Source organism: Podarcis bocagei (assembly GCF_964188305.1).
Source record: "Podarcis bocagei genome assembly, chromosome: 14".
In the NCBI taxonomy this organism is placed as follows: domain Eukaryota; kingdom Metazoa; phylum Chordata; class Lepidosauria; order Squamata; family Lacertidae; genus Podarcis; species Podarcis bocagei.
Window position 1 is genome coordinate 22,446,274 of NC_138139.1, and position 18,946 is coordinate 22,465,219.

Consider the following 18,946-nt stretch of genomic DNA (forward strand, 5'->3'; position numbering starts at 1 on the left):
CGCAAGATGAATTTCCCTATGGGCTTGCTTCGCAAAACGAAGCTTGCCCCGGGGACAGCGGGTCTTCTCTTTTGAAGCAAGGGGCGGCGGGGAGATCGCTTCTCCCCACCGCCCCTTGCTTCAAAAGAGGTCCGGGGGCAGCGGGAGCCCGGACCTCTTTTGAAGCAAGCGGCTGCGGGGAGATCGCTTCTCCCCACCGCCCCTTGCTTCAAAAGAGGTCCGGGGGCAGCGGGAAGCGCTTCCCGCTGCCCCCGGACCTCTTTTGAAGCAAGGGGCTGCGGGGAGATCGCTTCTCCCGGTGCTCCGAAGCGGGGCGGGGGGGGCGGGAACACCTTCCCCCACCGCCCCGCTTCAGAACGGTGCTCCGAAGCGGGGCGGGGGGCGGGAACACCTTCTGAAGGCTGGCGGGGGGCAAAAGTCTTTGTCCCCCCTGCCTGCCTTCCCAGGGGCTTTTAAATCGCCCCGGACAGCGGAGAAGTCCTCCGCTGTCCCGGGGCGATTTTAAAATGCCGCCCACCAGCATTTTAAGATTGCCCGGACAGCGGAGAATTCCTCCGCTGTCCCAGGGTTTTTTAAAATGCTGGGGGTGGGAAGAAAAGCCCTTGTCCCCCCCCCCAGCCTTCAGAAGAGGTCTGGGGACAGACTGTCCCCGGACCTGGTCTGAAGGCGGTTTCCCTAGGAACGCATTAATTGATTTTCAATGCATTCCTATGGGAAACCGTGCATCGCAAGACGAAAAAACCGCAAGACGAAGAGACTTGCGGAACGAATTAATTTCCTCTTGCGAGGCACCACTGTAATTCCTAAAGCTTCCAACATCATTTGGGGTCGGAGCCCCTTTTTTGTTATGCAAGCAAACAAATTTGTCATATTTGGAACCAGTTAGTTTAAACCTTAGGTTGTTTCTTTAAACTTTCCTCAGTAATTGGGCACCCCCTTGGGAGGATGTCCCCACACCCTGACTATTTGTGCTCTTGCCCATTGTTTTGTATTGCCTATTCTTGGCGCTGTAGCTGACCCCTGGGTGGTCTACAATACATGCCAGCCATGCTTTCCATAGTATCTCATCCTGAACCCCAATATAACAGGTTTCCCAGTTTTTAATTCCTGCTCCCAAGGTATCTCAATAAATTTCAGACCAGCTTTAAGAGCTGCTTCAATTGAAATGCCTCAAAATCAGGTTTTACACGAAGCATTCCCAATCCATACTTTTTCCATGAAGTGTCCTAAACCACTGTTTTGTTTTCCCTTTGGTTGAGAACAAGTTTTAAGTTTATGTTCTTATGAGGAGCAGATCAGTTTGAAAAGATCAAATTGTTCAGGCATCCTTACCCGGCACCAGAATCTAAATTTTGCTCAACTGTTTCAACATTATGGAAATCATCTCTCATACAGATAACTCTGAGCCATATCACAAAATTATAACATTTTAATTATAGAGCTAATATTACAAGAGAGAGAACCCCCCCTTTTTTAAAAAAAAGGCATTTCCATGTACAAATGGCAATTAAAAATACATTAGATTAATTGCATTCTAATTTATAAATATATATATTTATATATTTAAACATTTTAAGTAATATTTCATACAAAAAAAGCACTAACATGCAATGAAAGAATATAAAGGCTCTACTGGATTGTACTTTACAATTAGTGCCTAATGATGCTTTTAATAATCCAATGTAGAAAAATTCAGTGTATACAATTTCTTTTTGAAACCCTGTTACAGTAAGTAGTTACAAGACAAAAAAACTTGATCTGGAATGAATATATATTATATATTCTCAGCCACTAGAAAATAGAATCTCAAATGGCATGATGATTGTAGTGATTTAAACTCAAAAGAAGCAGACAGGTCAACTAATAATTGCTTAAGTGAGGGACTGGTGGTTCTGTTTCTCATTTTCCAAATTTCCAGTTCAGTTCTCCATGTTTCTGCAGTAATTTGTGGTGGGTTGTTTTCACCTTAATCCTCATTAAAATTCATCAGCATCGGCATTTTTATGCAGCTTTCTCCAAAATAAAATACCCTTTTTCAGCTTTGACTAACGCACACATTTTTGCAAGCAACCCCCCTTAACATAATACATTTTCATACTCTATTTTCACAAACAGATGCATTTTTGTAAACATTCCTTTGCTTGAGAACTGCATCCCAAAACTTGGAGAACTGGCAAATTTCATAGGAGGCCTGTTTCGGCTCTTGTATGGTTCCAGAAAGTGCAAATTAGGACCTTCATCTTTAAACGAAAAACTGAATCAAAATTCTCCCCATGTAGCCTTGTTTTACTGTTTGCCTCTCTTTTCCTTTCACAACCAGCTGATTCTCAGGGTCTTGGGATGCCCCTTGCAAAGCACCCCACAACCCCTGACAACCAGCCAAGCACTCTGTGATTACCAAATACCAGAGCCAAATCTTTATCTAGCCCACAACTGATGTCATGTACCACCTCTGATGCAGTGCAAGTAGGCGTGGCTTGGCCAAAAGGATCTCATGAGTCAAAGGAAGAGGTCTGCAAGCCAAAGTTTCCACACCAGTTTTACTTGATCCAGTCAGTAATGGTTGGTGCTCATTGGGGCTGGTAGGGCAGAAGACAAGGAGCCCAACAGTAGGGGGAGCTAGAGCCAAGCGAGTCTAATTTTGTCAACATCCTCACCCTTGCCAAGTTCCACAAGGGGGCAACACTGAGACCGAGGAGGAGGAGGAGGAGGAGGAGGAGGAAGTTGATAGCCAGTTTACATCTCTCTCCCTTGGGCTGCTTGTCAGTAAGACAAGCAGTTAGAGTCTGTTTGCAGTTTTTTTTGGGGGGATGCTCCATTTCACCTAGAAGATCAGCCATGCCTGGATCCAGTGGTATATTCTCTTGTGCAACCCCTTGCAAAAATTGGAGAGAACTGTACAAGGGCAGCAGCCTCAGTTTGCTTGTAATGCAGCAGTTATCCCAACATTGAGGAGCTGCAAAATTCAGAATCTGCACTCATTTGCTCCACACAAACACACACACAATACAGTGCACAGGGTTAGCAGAGGGGAAGGAGAGGGTTTTTTAAAAAATAAAAAATGACCTGACTACAGAAGCTCTGTAAAAAAATTCAAATAAGGCCTCTAATTTTATGCACACTTTAGGCATGTGGTCCATCAAAATGAGCGGGTCAGAAATTATGGACTTGTCACGTAGGCTGAAACTTCAGCTGAAGCCTGGCTATTTTATCCTCAAACTCTTCTCAAACTGCCTGAGGAAGGACCCACAAAAACCCAGCCCCATCTCCTGAGGAGGAAATTCTGAGCTGACTTTTCCCACAAGTGATGAGGGAAATATACAGTGTGGGGTCCAAGGCCGCTGGTTCCTGGGGCAGAGGCACTGTGGGGGCAGCCCAATCTTTTTATTCCTTCCCCTCAGCACCTTGTTCTGAAAATTTTCTTGCCCCACTGTTTTATATGCAGCATTAAACACCAGGGATCTGTGACTCTGTAGGTGCTGCGCTAGGGAACAGGGTGCATAGGTAATTTGCAGATTGCGTGAGGGTTTGGTTCTGGAGGTCCCCACATAATTGCATAATGTCAGGAACCCCCCTGACCTGCTCCCTGTGGAACCATCCCTGTTCGGAGCATCCCAGAGCTCTCACACACAACCTTCCCAGAGGCTGGGAAGCAAGGCAGAGTGGCTTATAAAGCACTTTCCGGGGCTATCCATTTGTTTATTTTCCCGCCAGCTGCATAAAGTTGCAATCGCGTAAGTGAAATCACTGTAAGCTGCGAGTTCCTTGGGCATATAAGTGTGTCCTGTGTGCCCTATATCCATTTTCTTACAACAAACAACAACAACAACAACAACAACAACAATCAGAAGAGAGGGTCCTATGAGGAGCCATGCTGGTGAATCAACGAAAACACACACATCCCATGCACACAACCACAGCCGCCCCCGAGCACATGTCAAAGATGCAGAATTTGGACAAAGTGCTGTGTGTGATTTGAAGGGATTGCTTCTGACTGCAAGGCCTTTTGTTGCGTCTCTAGTTGCTACTGAAGCGCATGTGGTGCCAGTAGAGCAGGGCTGGCTGCAGAGCATGGCTCATGCGTATCAACATTCATTATTTTGTGACTCTTCAGCAGGCAGTTTTTAAGAGCCTCCATTTTGGCCTGAAACAAATGTCTAAACAAAGTGGTTGGAATTTTAAAGAACCCGAACATGTTATATAGATGGTTTGCTTTTTAAAGAGTTTAGCTACTTTCCTCCCCCCGGCGAGATTTAAGCAACCCTCCCCCCCACTATACATTAACATTCAGAGTGTCAGAGTTTTAGGTCTCGTGGCATTCCTCACTCAGTGAGTCTTCTGCGACAGTTTAATGGTGACTGTTTTCACCTCTGTGTATTCAGTCAGAGCGTATTCACCTCTGCAAGAAGAGAGAGAGATACCATGCTGTACATTTAAAGCATTAGGATAGCTCTTCAACAGTTATTTAAATAAACATTCACATTATTAGTATTAGAAAATGTTTAGAAAATAGTGAAATATAGTGTATTTACTTTTATTTTTATGTTTTTAGGCTTGATATGTTATTAATAACTTTTTTCTGTTAGGAGATTGCAAAGTGGGTGAAAAGAGAAACAAACCAGAAGAGGAAGTTGGGGGAAGCCCTGGAGGGGAGGGAGGGAGGAATATAATAAATATTAAGAAACTGAGATGTATGTAATGAATGAAAAAGAAATATATATATATATAAAGGATAGCTCTTCAACAGTTAAGGCTTCCCCCAAGCTGGCTTCAGAAATGAATAAATGAAAAGGCCCCTTTTTAAAAAAAATATGAAACAAAACTACTTACAATTCTCTCCCGTTTCCTGACATTTTAAAGCCGCCAAAGGGAGCTTGTGCAAAAAGGGAATTGTAGCAGTTGATCCTATTGGAGGGGAAGAAAGCCAGCCCCGTTAAGAAGCAAAGATCTTAGCAACATACATTACATTTCAGATTCCCCAAGCACCTTGATACATCAGCTCAGTGAGTGCAGACCCCTGTGAGGCAGGTGTGGTAAACCAAGCCTGCAAGACATTTCTTAGAATTAAGAGAGTTGGAAGGGTCGTTGAGGATCATTTAGTCCAGCGCCCTTCAATGCAGGAATATGCAACTGTCCTATACGGAGGTCAAACCTGCAACCTTGACGTTATCAGCACCACGCTCTAACCAACTGAGCTATGAGTCACCTACAACCCTCTTTGCTCATAGCAACATAGAGGTCACTGCTTATAACTGAGAGGAAGAGGGGCAATGTGGCATAAAGGTCAGCGCAGTGATTTGCCCACCTTAAATATTGAGCAATTTTTGTTTAAAAAAATATCTCACCAGACTGTCCCAGACTGCAGTGCCGATGCCAGCGTTAGGGCTCTATCCAAATTCTTTGTAAACACAGCAGCTGTAAGCCCATATTCTGTGCTGTTGGCTCTTTCTATCACTTCTTCTATGTTTTTGAACTTCATTATGGGCTGCACGGGTCCGAAAATCTGCAAACACATTATAGAATCAGGGCCGTCAAGTGATGAATGAGTTTAGTTGAATCGATCACCTGCCTTTGAAATAAAAGTTGCTGATTACTTTGACATTAGTGCCTTTTGGGATACGGAGCATGCAAAATGCTGCAAATTTTACAACAGACGTAACTCTTTGACAGGTCGCCACATCCCCATTCCTTTTTACGGTGACTCGTTCGTTTGATATTACAGAACTCAAAATGAGAAGTGATACAAATAAGGCGAGACACAAGCCAAAGTAACAGCAGAAGTCACAAATGTGGCAGTGGGGGAAATGGGACAACAGGAAGGCCCCTTCTTTGGCTCAGTCTAAAAACATCCGCAATTTGGTTCCTCCCCTCCAAAAACCATTTCCTTTTTCATATTTTTATGTAACGGTCTTAATATCAATACACGAACGTGCTTAATGCAGTGTACTACAGTAATACACAGTTACATTTAATACTTTACCCATTCTAATCAATCATATTGATTCTAATCATTTGTCAATCCTTTAGATATCATACAAATCCTAAGAGGATAAAGTAAAATAAGCTGGAAAATTAACCTTCTATTTCATAGAATCATAGAGTTGGAAGAGACCCTGAGAGTCATCTGGTCCAAACTTCTGCAATGCAGGAATCTCAGCTAAAGCATCCATGACAGATGGCCACTCAATGTCTGCTTAAAAACCTCCAAGGAAGGAAAGTCCACAACCTCCCAGGGGAGACTGTTCCACTGTTGAACAGGTCTTACTGTCAGAAAGTTTTTTCATCTATGCTACTTAACAGGCAAGTCAACTCTATTGGACGGAGTCCTCTACAGCCCCCCCCCAGCTCCCCCCCCAATCTTGAGGGGGCATTAGGCATGTGAAGCAGTATCCTGCCACTTTAATCAGTCATGGCTTCTCCCAAAGAATCCCGGGGCCTACAATTCACACAACAATTCAACAGTCCACCCGTCTTTCAAGGGAACTCTTGAAATTGTAGCTGCCATGATAAACACCGTCTCCCAACAATTCTCAGCAAACTGCACTTCCCTTCAGTCCAGAATCCCTTCCAGAATCTTCTGCTATAATAATTTCTATGGAACACCTTGGCCCAAGTTTAACTTAAGAAGGGCAGTATTTAACAGGCTTTGTTATGCTAAGATTAGGTCAAAGTGCTCCACAGAAAATATTACCTGAAGATTCTTGGCTAGAGTAATTGACCTGAAGGAGTCTGGCTGACCACTTTAGCAAAAAGAAAAAAGAAAAAAGAAAAAAATGTTCTTTTTACATGTGCAGAAATTCCACCCTAGAAATATAAAATCACAGGCTCAGAGGGGAACCCAAAGGAGACATCTAGACGAACACCCCAAATTTATAACATGACAGTCCAGTCTTAAAATAAAAATGTCTGTACCTCCTCCTTAGCAATGCGCATGTTGTCTGTGACCTCTGAAAATACGGTTGGCTTTATGAACAGGCCTCGGTCTCCCATGGCTAAACCACCACACTCCAGCTTGGCTCCTTCTTTCTTTCCACTTTCTATCAGCTCCAAGATTTTGTCAAACTGTTTTTGGTCAATCTGTCAGAAAGGGGGGAAAGGAAAGCAGCACAGTTGTTGTGGGCAGAGATCAACACATTTGTCATTTTTGTTGTTCTCTCAGTTTCTATTTTTTTTCTAATCTTAAATTCACTTCACAGTTCTGCACCAATTTGCAATTATTAACAAAATCCTTATGAAAACTCATCAGTATTTCCGTGCAGTTTTTCCCAGATCAACACACTTTTGTATGCTTCGAAAGAGGATTAGACAAATTGACAGCTACTAGCCATGATGGCTATGTTTTCCTTCCACAGTTGGAGGCACCAGTGCTTCCGAATACCAGTTCCTGGAAACCATGGGCAACTTTAAATATTCAACAACAGAAGAATACAACACAACAGTTGGGTTCACAAAAATGTGCTGTGCAACACAGACTATGACACGACAACAACACCAGAAACCTGCTCTTGCACATCAGCCATCAGTCTTCCACTGGTGCAAAACATCCCACCTGTGGAACAAGGATACCACCACTGAGCCTTGGGCTTGCTGATCAAAAGGCGGCAGTTCAAATCCCCGCGACAGAGTGAGTTTGTGTTGCTCAGTCCCAGCTCCTACCAACCTAGCAGTTCGAAAGCACATCAAAGTGCAAGTAGATTAATAGGTACCGCTCTGGCGGGAATGTAAATGGTGTTTTTGTGCGCTGCTCTGGTGTCAGTGTTCCATTGCACCAGAAGCGCATGCTGGGCGCATGACCCAGGAAAACTGTCTGGAGCTGACAATCGCCGGCTCCCACAGCCTGTAAAGCGAGATGAGCACTGCAACCTCAGAGTCGTTCGCAACTGGACTTAATTGTCAGGGGTCCCTTTACCTTTACCTTTCACTTAGTGCTACTTTGGATACAACCCATAAAAGCCAGGGCCAGTCCACTTCAATTGGGGAGTTGCCATTTCTGGACTAAACTTGGAGGATGAACCTGAAATCTGTCAGAGGGCAGCAATGGACACCAGCTCTAACCACACTGGGAAATATCTTTGTGAAATTATAATTAAGCATAACCTTTTGTTATGCAATGGGCACGGTCAAGGGGATCAAGAGGGTTATTTTACTTTTATCTCCCCCAGAGGATTTACTAGCACCATAGATTATATCCTAACATCTAATAATGTGCCATCTAATTAACTGAGATACCTTCAGGAAAATTCCCAGAGCTGAAAGTGACCACTTTCCAATTGAGTTATCTCTGACATCATCCGTTTCCCAAATTATTGAATGAAATGGATTATCTGTTACTTGGAGTTGCCATTTGCTGCTGTTCCACCTCAGGAAAGGAAGCAGCAAAAGATGGGCATTTCTTTAAATTAAAAAAATAGTTTACCTGGGGTCCTTGTTCAGTTTTGGCATCAAATGGGTCCCCCACGAGCCGCTTCTTTGCATACTCCACGCTGCGCTTGACAAATTCTGGGTACACCTGCTCTTCCACAAAGACTCGAGAGGCAGCTGTGCAGCACTGCCCTTGGTTGAAAAAGACACCCTGGTGGGCACAGTCCACCGCCAAGTCCACTGGAAAGCCAGAAGAGAATGCAAAGAGAGAAAAAGCAGGCTGTTACAAGCAAGCCAGACCATTTCACTGGTCTCTGCATCACCTACAGCCAACATAGTGACCTCTGTTGGACACCCAGTGGTCCAGGGTTGCAGTGGGTCAAAGACCTGTTACTGTTTCTGCAGTAAGGTCCCTGTCTCCAGTGGCCTAGAGCCATCCAAGCAGCACAGTGCTGAGCTTTTGAGCCATTGAGAAGAAGTCTTCTCACCCTTTGCTGATTACAGTCAGAGTGAAAGGAAACAAGCTACTGAGGATAGGCTCCTAGGGTCACTCTGGAGAAGGCACACAGGAAGAACACCAAGGAGTTGTTCTGTGTGCTCCCAAGCAAAGCATTTAGGAACACATAAGGTGCTTCAGTTTCAGGAGAACGGTGTGCAAGTTCTGTTTCACACAATGGAACTTCAAGGAAAACACTACTTGAGTCATGCCAAAATAAGATACCAGAACACTCCAAATCATTCATGCATGTATGTGCACGGAAAATAGTAGATCTAGCTGAAGGGCAACACACAGAGACCAGCACTGATTGTTGCAATGCATCCCTAATTTTTATTATATAGTTATAAGATTATTGAATTATCTTAGGAGGTTGTATAACCCTTGAAAGGTGTGGCTATGACTATCATGAAGGAACTCTATACTTCTGAATTTGCCACTACACTACTGCTTACTCCAGTGGCATAGCGTAGAGAGGCCACAGTGGCAGTTGCCCGGGGTGCAAAATTGTTAGGGGGCGCAACATTTCAAAACCCAGTGCTGCTTCCATCGCTGGGCTCCACTGAAACTGGCTTCTCCATGCAAACCAATAAGTGACCTCTCCAGACAACAGAATAACTCTTATCTCCTGCAGTTGAATGTGCATGCGTACTCCATCTGTTTCCCTCCCTCCTACCCCCCTCTGCGCGGCCCCGGGCACTGGTAACCCATGCTATGCCACTGGCTTACCAGTGTCTCATTATTTGGTCCCCCCTATCCCTCCCCCCACTTCCAAGGCCTTCTCCAAAGACAGTACAGACTTTCTGCTTGACCCTTTCAATATTAGCACTGTTGGCAGCAGCTATACTCACAGTCAGCATCTGCACAGACAATACAGGGATTTTTCCCACCGAGCTCCAACGTCACCCTCTTGAGGTTACTTTTCGAAGCGGCTTCTTTGATCAGCTTTCCAACCTGCACCGGGAAGAAAGCAGCAATGAAATACAGGCAAATCACCCTTTTCTCACATGTGGAAATGGAGCAGAAGGAGTTCAAAATAACCAGGCCTTTGGCTGATTGACATCTAATGCCCTCTTAAAATATGTTGTGGAAGGGAGGGATGTTGGGTTGTTTTTATTATGTATGTATTTTGTGTTGGGTTTTTTTATATTGTGTTTTTCTGTTGTGAACCACCTGTGATCTATGGTATACAATTATTATTATTATTATTATTATTATTATTATTATTATTATTATTATTATTAAATACAGAAACTATGTTCTCCTTTGGAAGCACCCTTTCAAAGCCATCTTACCCTTGGCTACTGGAAGGAAGCACCATGAAATTCCATGGGACTTCCTTCCAAGGAAGTAAGCTTAAGAATATTTTCTAGGATGCAAACCCTGTAGAGATATCTTTCAAGCAGACCTGCAAAGGAACAGGACTCAAGTTACTCAGTTGTGGGTAAAAGTAGCACAAGATCCAGAGATTTTTCTTGGCTGCGTTCATTGTCTGGTGAAGGTTCAGAAACGTGGGTCCATCTCACAACGAGAAACCTTGCCAACACTCCACACTAGCTCTGTGCCCCAATCTGTTCTTCTCTGCACACCTCTTTACAATGTTGCGCTTTCGTAGAGCATCTGCCTTGCATGCAGAATGCCCCACATTCAATTCTCCAGCACCTCCAGTTAAAGCTGGGACAGAACCCTGCCTGAAATCCTGGAAAGCCACTGCGTGTCAGTGTGGAAGGTACTAAAGCTAGATGGACCGACGGGTCTGACTCCATTTAAAAGATAGCACAAGTTGGTTAGAGCATGGTGCTGATAACATTACGGTCGCAGGTTCGATCCCCATTTAGGACAACTGGACTAGATCAGGGCTACCATACATCCAGAATTTCCCAGACATAGTTGGGATTTGTCCGCCAAAAATGGTGTCCTGGTGGAATTTTTGAAAATTGCTTAAAAGGCAGCCCATGTCAGAAGTGATGATTTTTGTGTGTGCAAATTTCCTTTAAAAATAGCTTAAAAACAGGGCGGTGGGTTTTTTGTTTTTGCAATAAATAGCTCAACAACTTTGGCCAAAACAAAAATAAAAGGCTGAACAACTTTGGCAAAAAACAACAACAACCAAACAAAAAACAAACATATATTTTTGTCTGGATTTTCACTTTTTGAAATATGGCAACCTTAGACTAGATGATCCTCAGGGTCCCTTCCAACTCTGCAGTTCTATGATTCTAAGACAACTTCCTATGCTCCTCTACGGAATAGTCCACAAACCATTGCAGGAACCAGGAAGAGCCATGCCAAATTCAACCAGTAGGTGGTGTGCCATGCCAAGGTCTTCAGTTGTCCGGCTCTTAGACATTTGAGAGAGACCTTCGGTGCCGACAGCAATTTACCATAATTATACAAGGTCATATCAAGCATGCAGAGAATGCCACCGCAGATGCCGCTGGCAGTGCGCCAGGGAGGATATTAAGCTCTGTACCACAAACATTGAATGCACGGGGCAGATCAGGGTTTCTGTTAAAGTGGCATCTGACGAAATCACAAATTACTCTGTTTAGACTGAATATAACCAAGGTGCAGTTTGCAAATATATGTCAACTTGGGGGCTGCAAGGGTGACGTGGGTGTATGAACAAACCACGCAAGAGCAAAACACAGTGGGGTGAGGGCATGCTAGAGAACTGCGGAAGGTATGGAGAAATGGAAGGGATGCAGGTGGCGCTGTGGGTTAAACCACAGAGCCTAGGACTTGCCAATCAGAAGGTCGGCGGTTCGAACCCCTGTGATGGGGTGAGCTCCCGTTGCTCGGTCCCTGCTCCTGCCAACCTAGCAGTTCGAAAGCACTTCAATGTGCAAGTAGATAAATAGGTACCACTCCAGCAGGAAGGTAAACGGCGTTTCCATGCACTGCTCTGGTTTGCCAGAAGCGGCTTAGTCATGCTGGCCACATGACCCGGAAGCTGTACGCCGGGTCCCTTGGCCAATAAAGCGAGATGAGCGCCACAACCCCAGAGTCCGTTGTGACTAGACCTAATGGTCAGGGGTCCCTTTACCTTTATGAAGAAATGTGCAGAGAGAAGTTGTTTCTCTGCTCATGAGGTTAGAACTTGGGACCAGCTAGTGAATGTTGGAAGATTCAGGACAGACAAAATACTTCTTCACAAAGCACATAGTTAAAGTTGGGAACTCACACCCATAAGAGGTAATGATGTCTTTAAAAGAGGATTAAATAAGTTTGTGGATATTAAATAGCTGGGTTATGCCTCTGCTGTTGGAGGGAATGTACCAGCTGCCAGGAATCACAGGTGAGCAGAGCGCTGTTGCATTCAGGTCCTGTTTGTGGGCTTCCCATTGGCATCTAGCTATTAGAAAGACAAGGGACTAGGATGGGCCTTTGGCTTGATCCAGCTGGGCTCTTCCAGAACATTTAAGGAGATAAAGGTAAAGGGACCCCTGACCATTAGGTCCAGTCGTGACCGACTCTGGGGTTGCAGCGCTCATCTTTATTGGCCAAGGGAGCCGGCGTACGGCTTCTGGGTCATGTGGCTAGCATGACTAAGCTGCTTCTGGCGAACCAGACCAGCGCACGGAAACGCCGTTTACCTTCGCACCGGAGTGGTACCTATTTTTCTACTTGCACTTTGACGTGCTTTCGAACTGCTAGGTTGGCAGGAGCAGGGACCGAGCAAGGGGAGCTCACCCCGTTGCGGGGGTTAGAATCGCCAACCTTCTGATCGGCAAGTCCTAGGCTCTGTGGTTTAACCCACAGCGCCACCCACGTCCCTATTTAAGGAGATACTCTCTGGCAAATGGAGGACAGAGTATGCAGAACTCAACATTTTTCTTGAGACTGCCTTGTTGAGAATACGAAGTTGCTACATCAAGAACTATTCATATACAGCAATGCAGAGCCTGCCTATTCGCAAGCCACACCACCCAACAAAAATTATAGCTGCTCTCACACTATACTTTTAAAGCATATCCTTTCTCTCAAAGAATTCTAGGTACTGTAGCTTGTTAAGGGTTGCTGAAAACTGTAACTCTGAAGGGTAAAACTACAGTGCCCAGAATTATTTGAGGGAAATAACATGCTCTGAACGTACTTTAAAGTTATAGTGTATACCTGGCTTCAGAAAATACTTCCAAAACATACTGGTGAGAGCATCCTATGTAGGTTTAATTTCTATGCTTTCCAGAGTTCACTAACTGGGGGTTGCAGAGTGGCAAGAACAGAAGCAAACAAATGTTTAAAATCACCTACCTCTGTTGACCCAGTAAAAGCTACTTTGTCAATGTTAGGATGCGTAGAAATAGCAGCTCCAGCTGTGGGACCATATCCCGGCACAATGTTAACCACACCTGGAGGAAATCCTGCCTGGGGGGGGGGGAGATGTTTTATTCCAGAGTCAGAATAAGAAAAATTAGGGCATGGCTTCCATTCATTGCAAGGGAGTGGGGCGGCATGCAAAGGAGTATTTGTGCCCTTTGTTAGGGTGAGTGGGTGCCACTGGGGTGTACGAAGAGCACACCCACTCCTTGCCAGTCATCAAACCTCCATTCCTTTGGAATTACAGGGCAGGGTCTCAAAAGTCCACCCCCCCCATTGAGTATGTAAAGCTCACCTGGCTGGCTTCTACATTACTCACCTCCTTGACTAAAGAGCCAATGTATAGTGAAGTAAGGGGGGTTTGCTCAGCAGGTTTAACAACTAAGGTGTTTCCACAACACAGAGCAGGTGCCATCTTCCAAATCAACATGAGCAAGGGGAAGTTCCACTGAAACAGAAGATCATGACATTCACTTTATGAGGATGTCATTGCTACCATTTTTATACTTTGACTCTTGTTCTAGAAATTCAGAAGGCGGCTTCACAATTGTATCATTACAGCCTCTTCCTCCCAGAAAACACACTCCTAAGTAGAAAACACACTGAAGCTGAGTTTTTACCACATGTACATATTGTTATATACTTTGTCAAGTACTTATGGGCCCCCCTTTTTATATTAAAACTGTGATTCTTCTCTAGACAGGACGTGTAGTTGCCTCTTCTGTTGACGTTGTAATACTTTATCCTGTCCCCAGGTGTCACTGTAGTGCCACTTGTCTCCACATAGACACAGACAAACAGAACTATACCAGCAACGCTTGCAGATCATAGCCAAGTACCAATACGTCCATTAAAGAAAATAAGACCACAGAGCAGCTGCTCTTAAAATCCTAATCGAGGGCAAGTGAGGCAGATCTTCCCAGCTCTGTAAGACCAGAGGGAATCTACACAGGAAGGGAACTATAGGTGGAAAGACAGATCAACTATGTGAAAGGACCACATGGAAATGTGATGTTAAAAATAAATAAATCCACAGAGGTCTCGATTCCCTCAGCTGAACACATGATTTGCATGCATAAACAATTCAGACACAATCCCTAACACCTCTTTTTAAAGAAGGGCTGGGAAACCTGTGATCATCTCAGTGTTGGACACCTCTCATCAGCCCTACGCAGCATGGCCACTGGTGATAGGAGTTGTAGTCCAGCAACACTGGGAGGACCACAGGTTTATAGCCTTGGTTCTTAGGTAGGGCTAGGAAATAACCTTGGTCTGCTTGGTTTGAATCCACTCTTCTAGACTATTTGGAGTACTAGTAGCTCCTATGGATGGAAGGATCTGTCAATTTCGGTTCTCTCCATTTCTCGTTTTTCCAATCTTCAGTTCTCCACATTTTGCAGCAATTTGCAATTTATTTATATTTAAAAACACACACCATGAAAATCAATCAGCATTTGAGTGCTTCTAATGCATTTTATATGCAGTTTTGACTAATGTACATAGCTTTGCAAGTAGCTGTCCCTAATTATTGTGCAGTTTTGCAAATTATTTCCACCAATAACCATCATTTATGCAGAATTCAGATAAGTGCAAACTGTGAAGGATAGCTGTGTTTCAGGCTCGCATATTGTTCCAGAAAGTGCGAATTCAATCGATTCAGCTGCAAATGTGAACTGACTCAAATCTCTCCACAATTGCTAGTAGCTCCTTCTAATCCTTTCATCTGGCCAAAGGGAGGCAAAAAATAAGTTCAACCTCAGTAGAGTCTCCAGTCTACCCAGCGAAATTATGCATTTGTTTTCCTGGAGACATCAGATGTCAACCCTAGTCTAGTCTAACACTATACTGGCCACCTCCCAGCAGTGGTAAGGAAATATACCAGAGTGGTATTTTATTCCAACAGCTGTGTAAACATTCTCAGCCTAGTTACAAGCATCTTCTGCCAACGAAAATACCTGTTGTAGATTTAAGTAGAGTTAATTGCTGGTGGTGATCTTCCCCAGCAGCGTAATCAACAGAATTGGCCATGATACGCTGGATTAACCATTATGCTAAGCAAGGGACAGAGTAGCGCCCCAGCCACTCCAAAGTCTCAGCTGCGGTGCAATTAGCTGGGAGTTTTCCCTAATGCAGAAAAAGCAGCTCCTAGCACTAGACTCTTTATATCTCCTGCAGCTCAGAACACAGCAGCTTCTCCCGCTACTAAGTAAAGGCTGTAGTTCAGTAGGAGAGCATCTACTCTACATGCAAAAAGTCCTCCCAGCATCTCCACATAGGCCTTCTGAAACCCTAGAGCAGGCTTCCTCAACCTCAGCCCTCCACTACAATTCCCATCATCCCTGACCACTGGTCCTGCTAACTAAGGACCATGGGAGTTGTAGGCCAAAAACATCTGGAGGACCAAGGTTGAGGAAGGCTGCCCTAGAAGGTCACTATAGACAAAATTGAGCTAGACGGGTCCATGGTTTGACTCTATATAAAGCAGATTCCTATATTCCAATGGAAGGGAAGTAGAAGTGGACACACCCAAAAGTGTGAACAAAGGAAATACAGATAGGACCTTACTAGGGCTCAGGGCTCAGTTAACAGGCCATACACTGGCAGTTAACTAGCAGGCTACCGCCAATATTTTGATCTCTCTCTGTCAAGACTGGGAAAAGCAAGGCATTTGTATCATAACCCGGGGGGGGGGGGAGGTTATGATCCAGAATGAAAAACACAACTTGTTTCGAAGTTTAAAGGAAACCAATTTACTTCTCAAGCAGCCACATTTGACATAGTGAGCAGAGATAAGGATATTATTTATTTATCCATCCTTCAAAGCCACTTGGAAGTGTGTTGGCTAGATTGTCTTGAAATCTCAGAAATTGAAGGAAACATTAACATTATTCACTTGAACAGGCAAAAATCAAGATGTCGGCAGTACAGAATACTTCCCCAGAAATGCAGAAGACGACATTCTACTCACCGGTGTAATGGCACCACAAACCCCCACAGGCTCATGTCGGGTGAAGCAGACAAAGTTTTCATCTGTAAAAGTTTTGAGAATGCAAGTCATCTACCTATGATGGTTGTGATGTGAATGATCCCATGGGATCAAAGATCCAATGCAGCTGGTGAAAGCATTTTTAATGCTAAAAAGCACACCCCCTTGGCTTTTTTGTCCTTGGAATTGCTGTTTACTACCCACAGCACCCAGAAAACCAGTACAGTACTCCCAACCAGATTGGGACCCTACAGCTGTTTCCCCACCAAAATAAAGAAGGCTGGATTCATACATCATGCTAAACCATGAGTTACTATGCTATGGTTTATAGAACCATGGCTTACCGTTATATGTAAATCTGGTCCAGAGGCTTCACTATGGTTTGTTTACTGCCAACAATCATCAAGATGAATTATTGCTTATGAACCTTGGTTTGTTTTAACTATGGCTTGGTGTTATGTGTAAACCGAGCACCCTTCCTTAACCATGGTTTGTTCGACCACTCCATCCCAGACCAGAATACAAAATCAGGAGGCAAGAGTAGTTGAAAAACCAATTTTTGATAAACAAGGCATGGGTTCTTTTTATAGTCTATAAGCACTATGTCTGCATGAACAAACTATGGCTTCTTAAACAGTAGCTTCATATTATATGTGAACCAGCCCCTCGTTTATACCTCTCTCCTAAGCATATGAAAGGAAGATTGTAGCTGAAGGCCCAGCAACATGGCCAAACCACGGTTTGGCAGTCAGTAGCAGGCTTCAGGCAGCCTGTCTGAAGTGGATTTCTAATCCTGGTTTATAGGTAAATTATGGTTTCCTGTGAACCAGGGCAAAGAGGAAGGAATCTGAGAACTGTTCCTGTGAACCAAAGCCATATGCTAGCCATGGCTAACCTCACTACAGGTTACTTCTGTTTGCCAGACCTATGATGTTACATGTATACAACACAAGCTCCAACTTACCCACAGGTATAGTCTTCCCCTGAATTTTATCGGCCCAGCCAGCATAGTATCTAAGTGTCTTTATGCAGCCTTCAAGGTCAATGAAAAATGCTTGCAGAAATGGTTTCCCTGTGTCCATTGTTTCCAAGGTCTGGAATGAAAGAAAATGTCAATCCCCCACCCTATTTGCTACGGGGGTATATTGCTGGGGATGGGTGAACCTGTCCATTTTGGTTTATAATTCTTCCAATCATAAATTCAATCTACATTTCCACATCAGTTTGCATTTTTTTTTTCAAGTCCTCTGGAAATTCACCAGTATTTTAGTGCAAATTTCACCTAAAATATACACATGGTCATTTGTAAGCAATTTCCCTTAAAATGCAAAGCAATTTCCCCAATATAATGCATTTTTTGTATACTATTTTCAGTAAGATGTGCATTTTCGTGCACACTTTAATATTTGCCTTTTCGTACACATTACTTGGCTGGAGAACTCCATCGCAAAATTCAGAGAACTGCAAATTTTGAAAGATGGCTGTGTTTCATTTCACATATTCTTTTGGAAAGTGTGAATTAAGAAGTTCCCCTTTCAATGTGAACTGAACTGAATTTCTTCCATTTCTCTGCATACTGCTATTGTCTAATCCTCATGAAGATTCCCCCCCCCTTCAGTGGAAGCAGTAGGTGACCAAAGTTGAAGGGTAGGCCCTAACATTAGACAGAGTTCACTTTGGGTGCCATGAATGTGCAGTAATCGGTAGTTATTGAATTTATTATTATTGTATTTTTTTTCTCCCAGAGAGAGACATTTGTAGTATTTTCTGTTTTGTATCAAAATAACATAGGTAGTCTGGGTTACTATAAACCTTTACTTGGGGAGAGTGGGGAGGGGATCATTTACTCTTTTGCCTCAGGCCATAAAAAGGCCACACACGGATGCTGCTTTCAGATAAGTGATATTTTAGAGGTTCTCAATAAAGCATCATTTAGTTCAGGGATGGGGAACCTGTGGCCCTCCAGACAACCCCAACTCCCAACTCCCACCAGCCACAGTCCTCATGGCCAATGGTCAGGGTGGATGGGAGTTAAAGTCCAACAACAAGAAGTTCCCCGTCCCTGTTCAGGTATATGTGTCTCCGATGATGGAAAAGCAATATTCTACAACTCTGAGTTTATGTATACATTAATAAGTAGGTTTCTACAGGCTGAAAAGGACAAAGGTTTCCACCACTCCCCCTCACTAATTCCACTCTCTCCTGAAACCTAGATTTTACTACCTGGTCTAAATGAAGGAAGGAAGTTAGCTGAAAAGTTGTAATCTCATAAATTGCCTAACCTTTGAAACAGAGCCAAGAACTCGGTAGCCAACCCACAAACTTCCAGAAGTTTCTGGAAGGCATCTCCCATCACCTCTGATTATTGGCTGGGAATGAGGAAGGTTGAGGTCCAACTATATGTAGGGGGCACATGTTGGCCACCCTTGGTATTGTAGAACCAATGGCTTATGCACTGCAGCATAAGTAGGCTCTTAAGACATACTTCAGACATCACTTACCGCCAACACCACTCTGTCTCGCTCAATGAGGTCGGCCAGCTTGTTGAGGAGCCTTCCTCGGCTCACAGCATCCATTTGTCTCCACAAAGATCCTCTTTGGAAGGCTGCTTTTGCTGCCTCTACTGCTTTATCGACATCAGGCTACCACACAAAAGACCAAACACAAAATAAAAAGAACACACTGTTAGATGCTTCCATAGCCCAACGCCCTCCATATGTTTTAGACAACAATTCCCATTAACCACAGCCAGCACAGCTGTAGTGTCTGAAGCTGATGTGAGT

At 44.0% G+C, this 18,946-nt stretch overlaps 1 protein-coding gene across 2 annotated transcripts in view; it reads right to left on the minus strand.

The window, feature by feature from the left end:
- Window positions 1-1,414: 1,414 nt before the first annotated feature.
- Window positions 1,415-18,946, minus strand: part of ALDH1A3 (aldehyde dehydrogenase 1 family member A3) — a 31,504-nt gene continuing 13,972 nt past the window's right edge. The window contains exons 3-14 of one of the 2 annotated variants that reach the window (XR_014002093.1): window positions 18,665-18,805; window positions 17,128-17,257; window positions 16,146-16,207; window positions 13,497-13,625; window positions 13,112-13,225; window positions 9,709-9,811; window positions 8,417-8,601; window positions 6,913-7,077; window positions 5,346-5,503; window positions 4,831-4,905; window positions 3,825-4,399; window positions 1,415-3,793 (exon numbers count right to left, since the gene is read on the minus strand). Coding sequence is in view for 1 of the 2 variants with exons in the window: in XM_081170355.1 (XP_081026481.1) it covers window positions 4,327-4,399; window positions 4,831-4,905; window positions 5,346-5,503; window positions 6,913-7,077; window positions 8,417-8,601; window positions 9,709-9,811; window positions 13,112-13,225; window positions 13,497-13,625; window positions 16,146-16,207; window positions 17,128-17,257; window positions 18,665-18,805 (1,335 nt within the window). In the remaining variant the exon portion in view is untranslated. Of the gene's footprint in view, window positions 3,794-3,816; window positions 4,400-4,830; window positions 4,906-5,345; window positions 5,504-6,912; window positions 7,078-8,416; window positions 8,602-9,708; window positions 9,812-13,111; window positions 13,226-13,496; window positions 13,626-16,145; window positions 16,208-17,127; window positions 17,258-18,664; window positions 18,806-18,946 lie in introns of those variants that run through there. The other variant, XM_081170355.1, reaches the window with a different exon arrangement.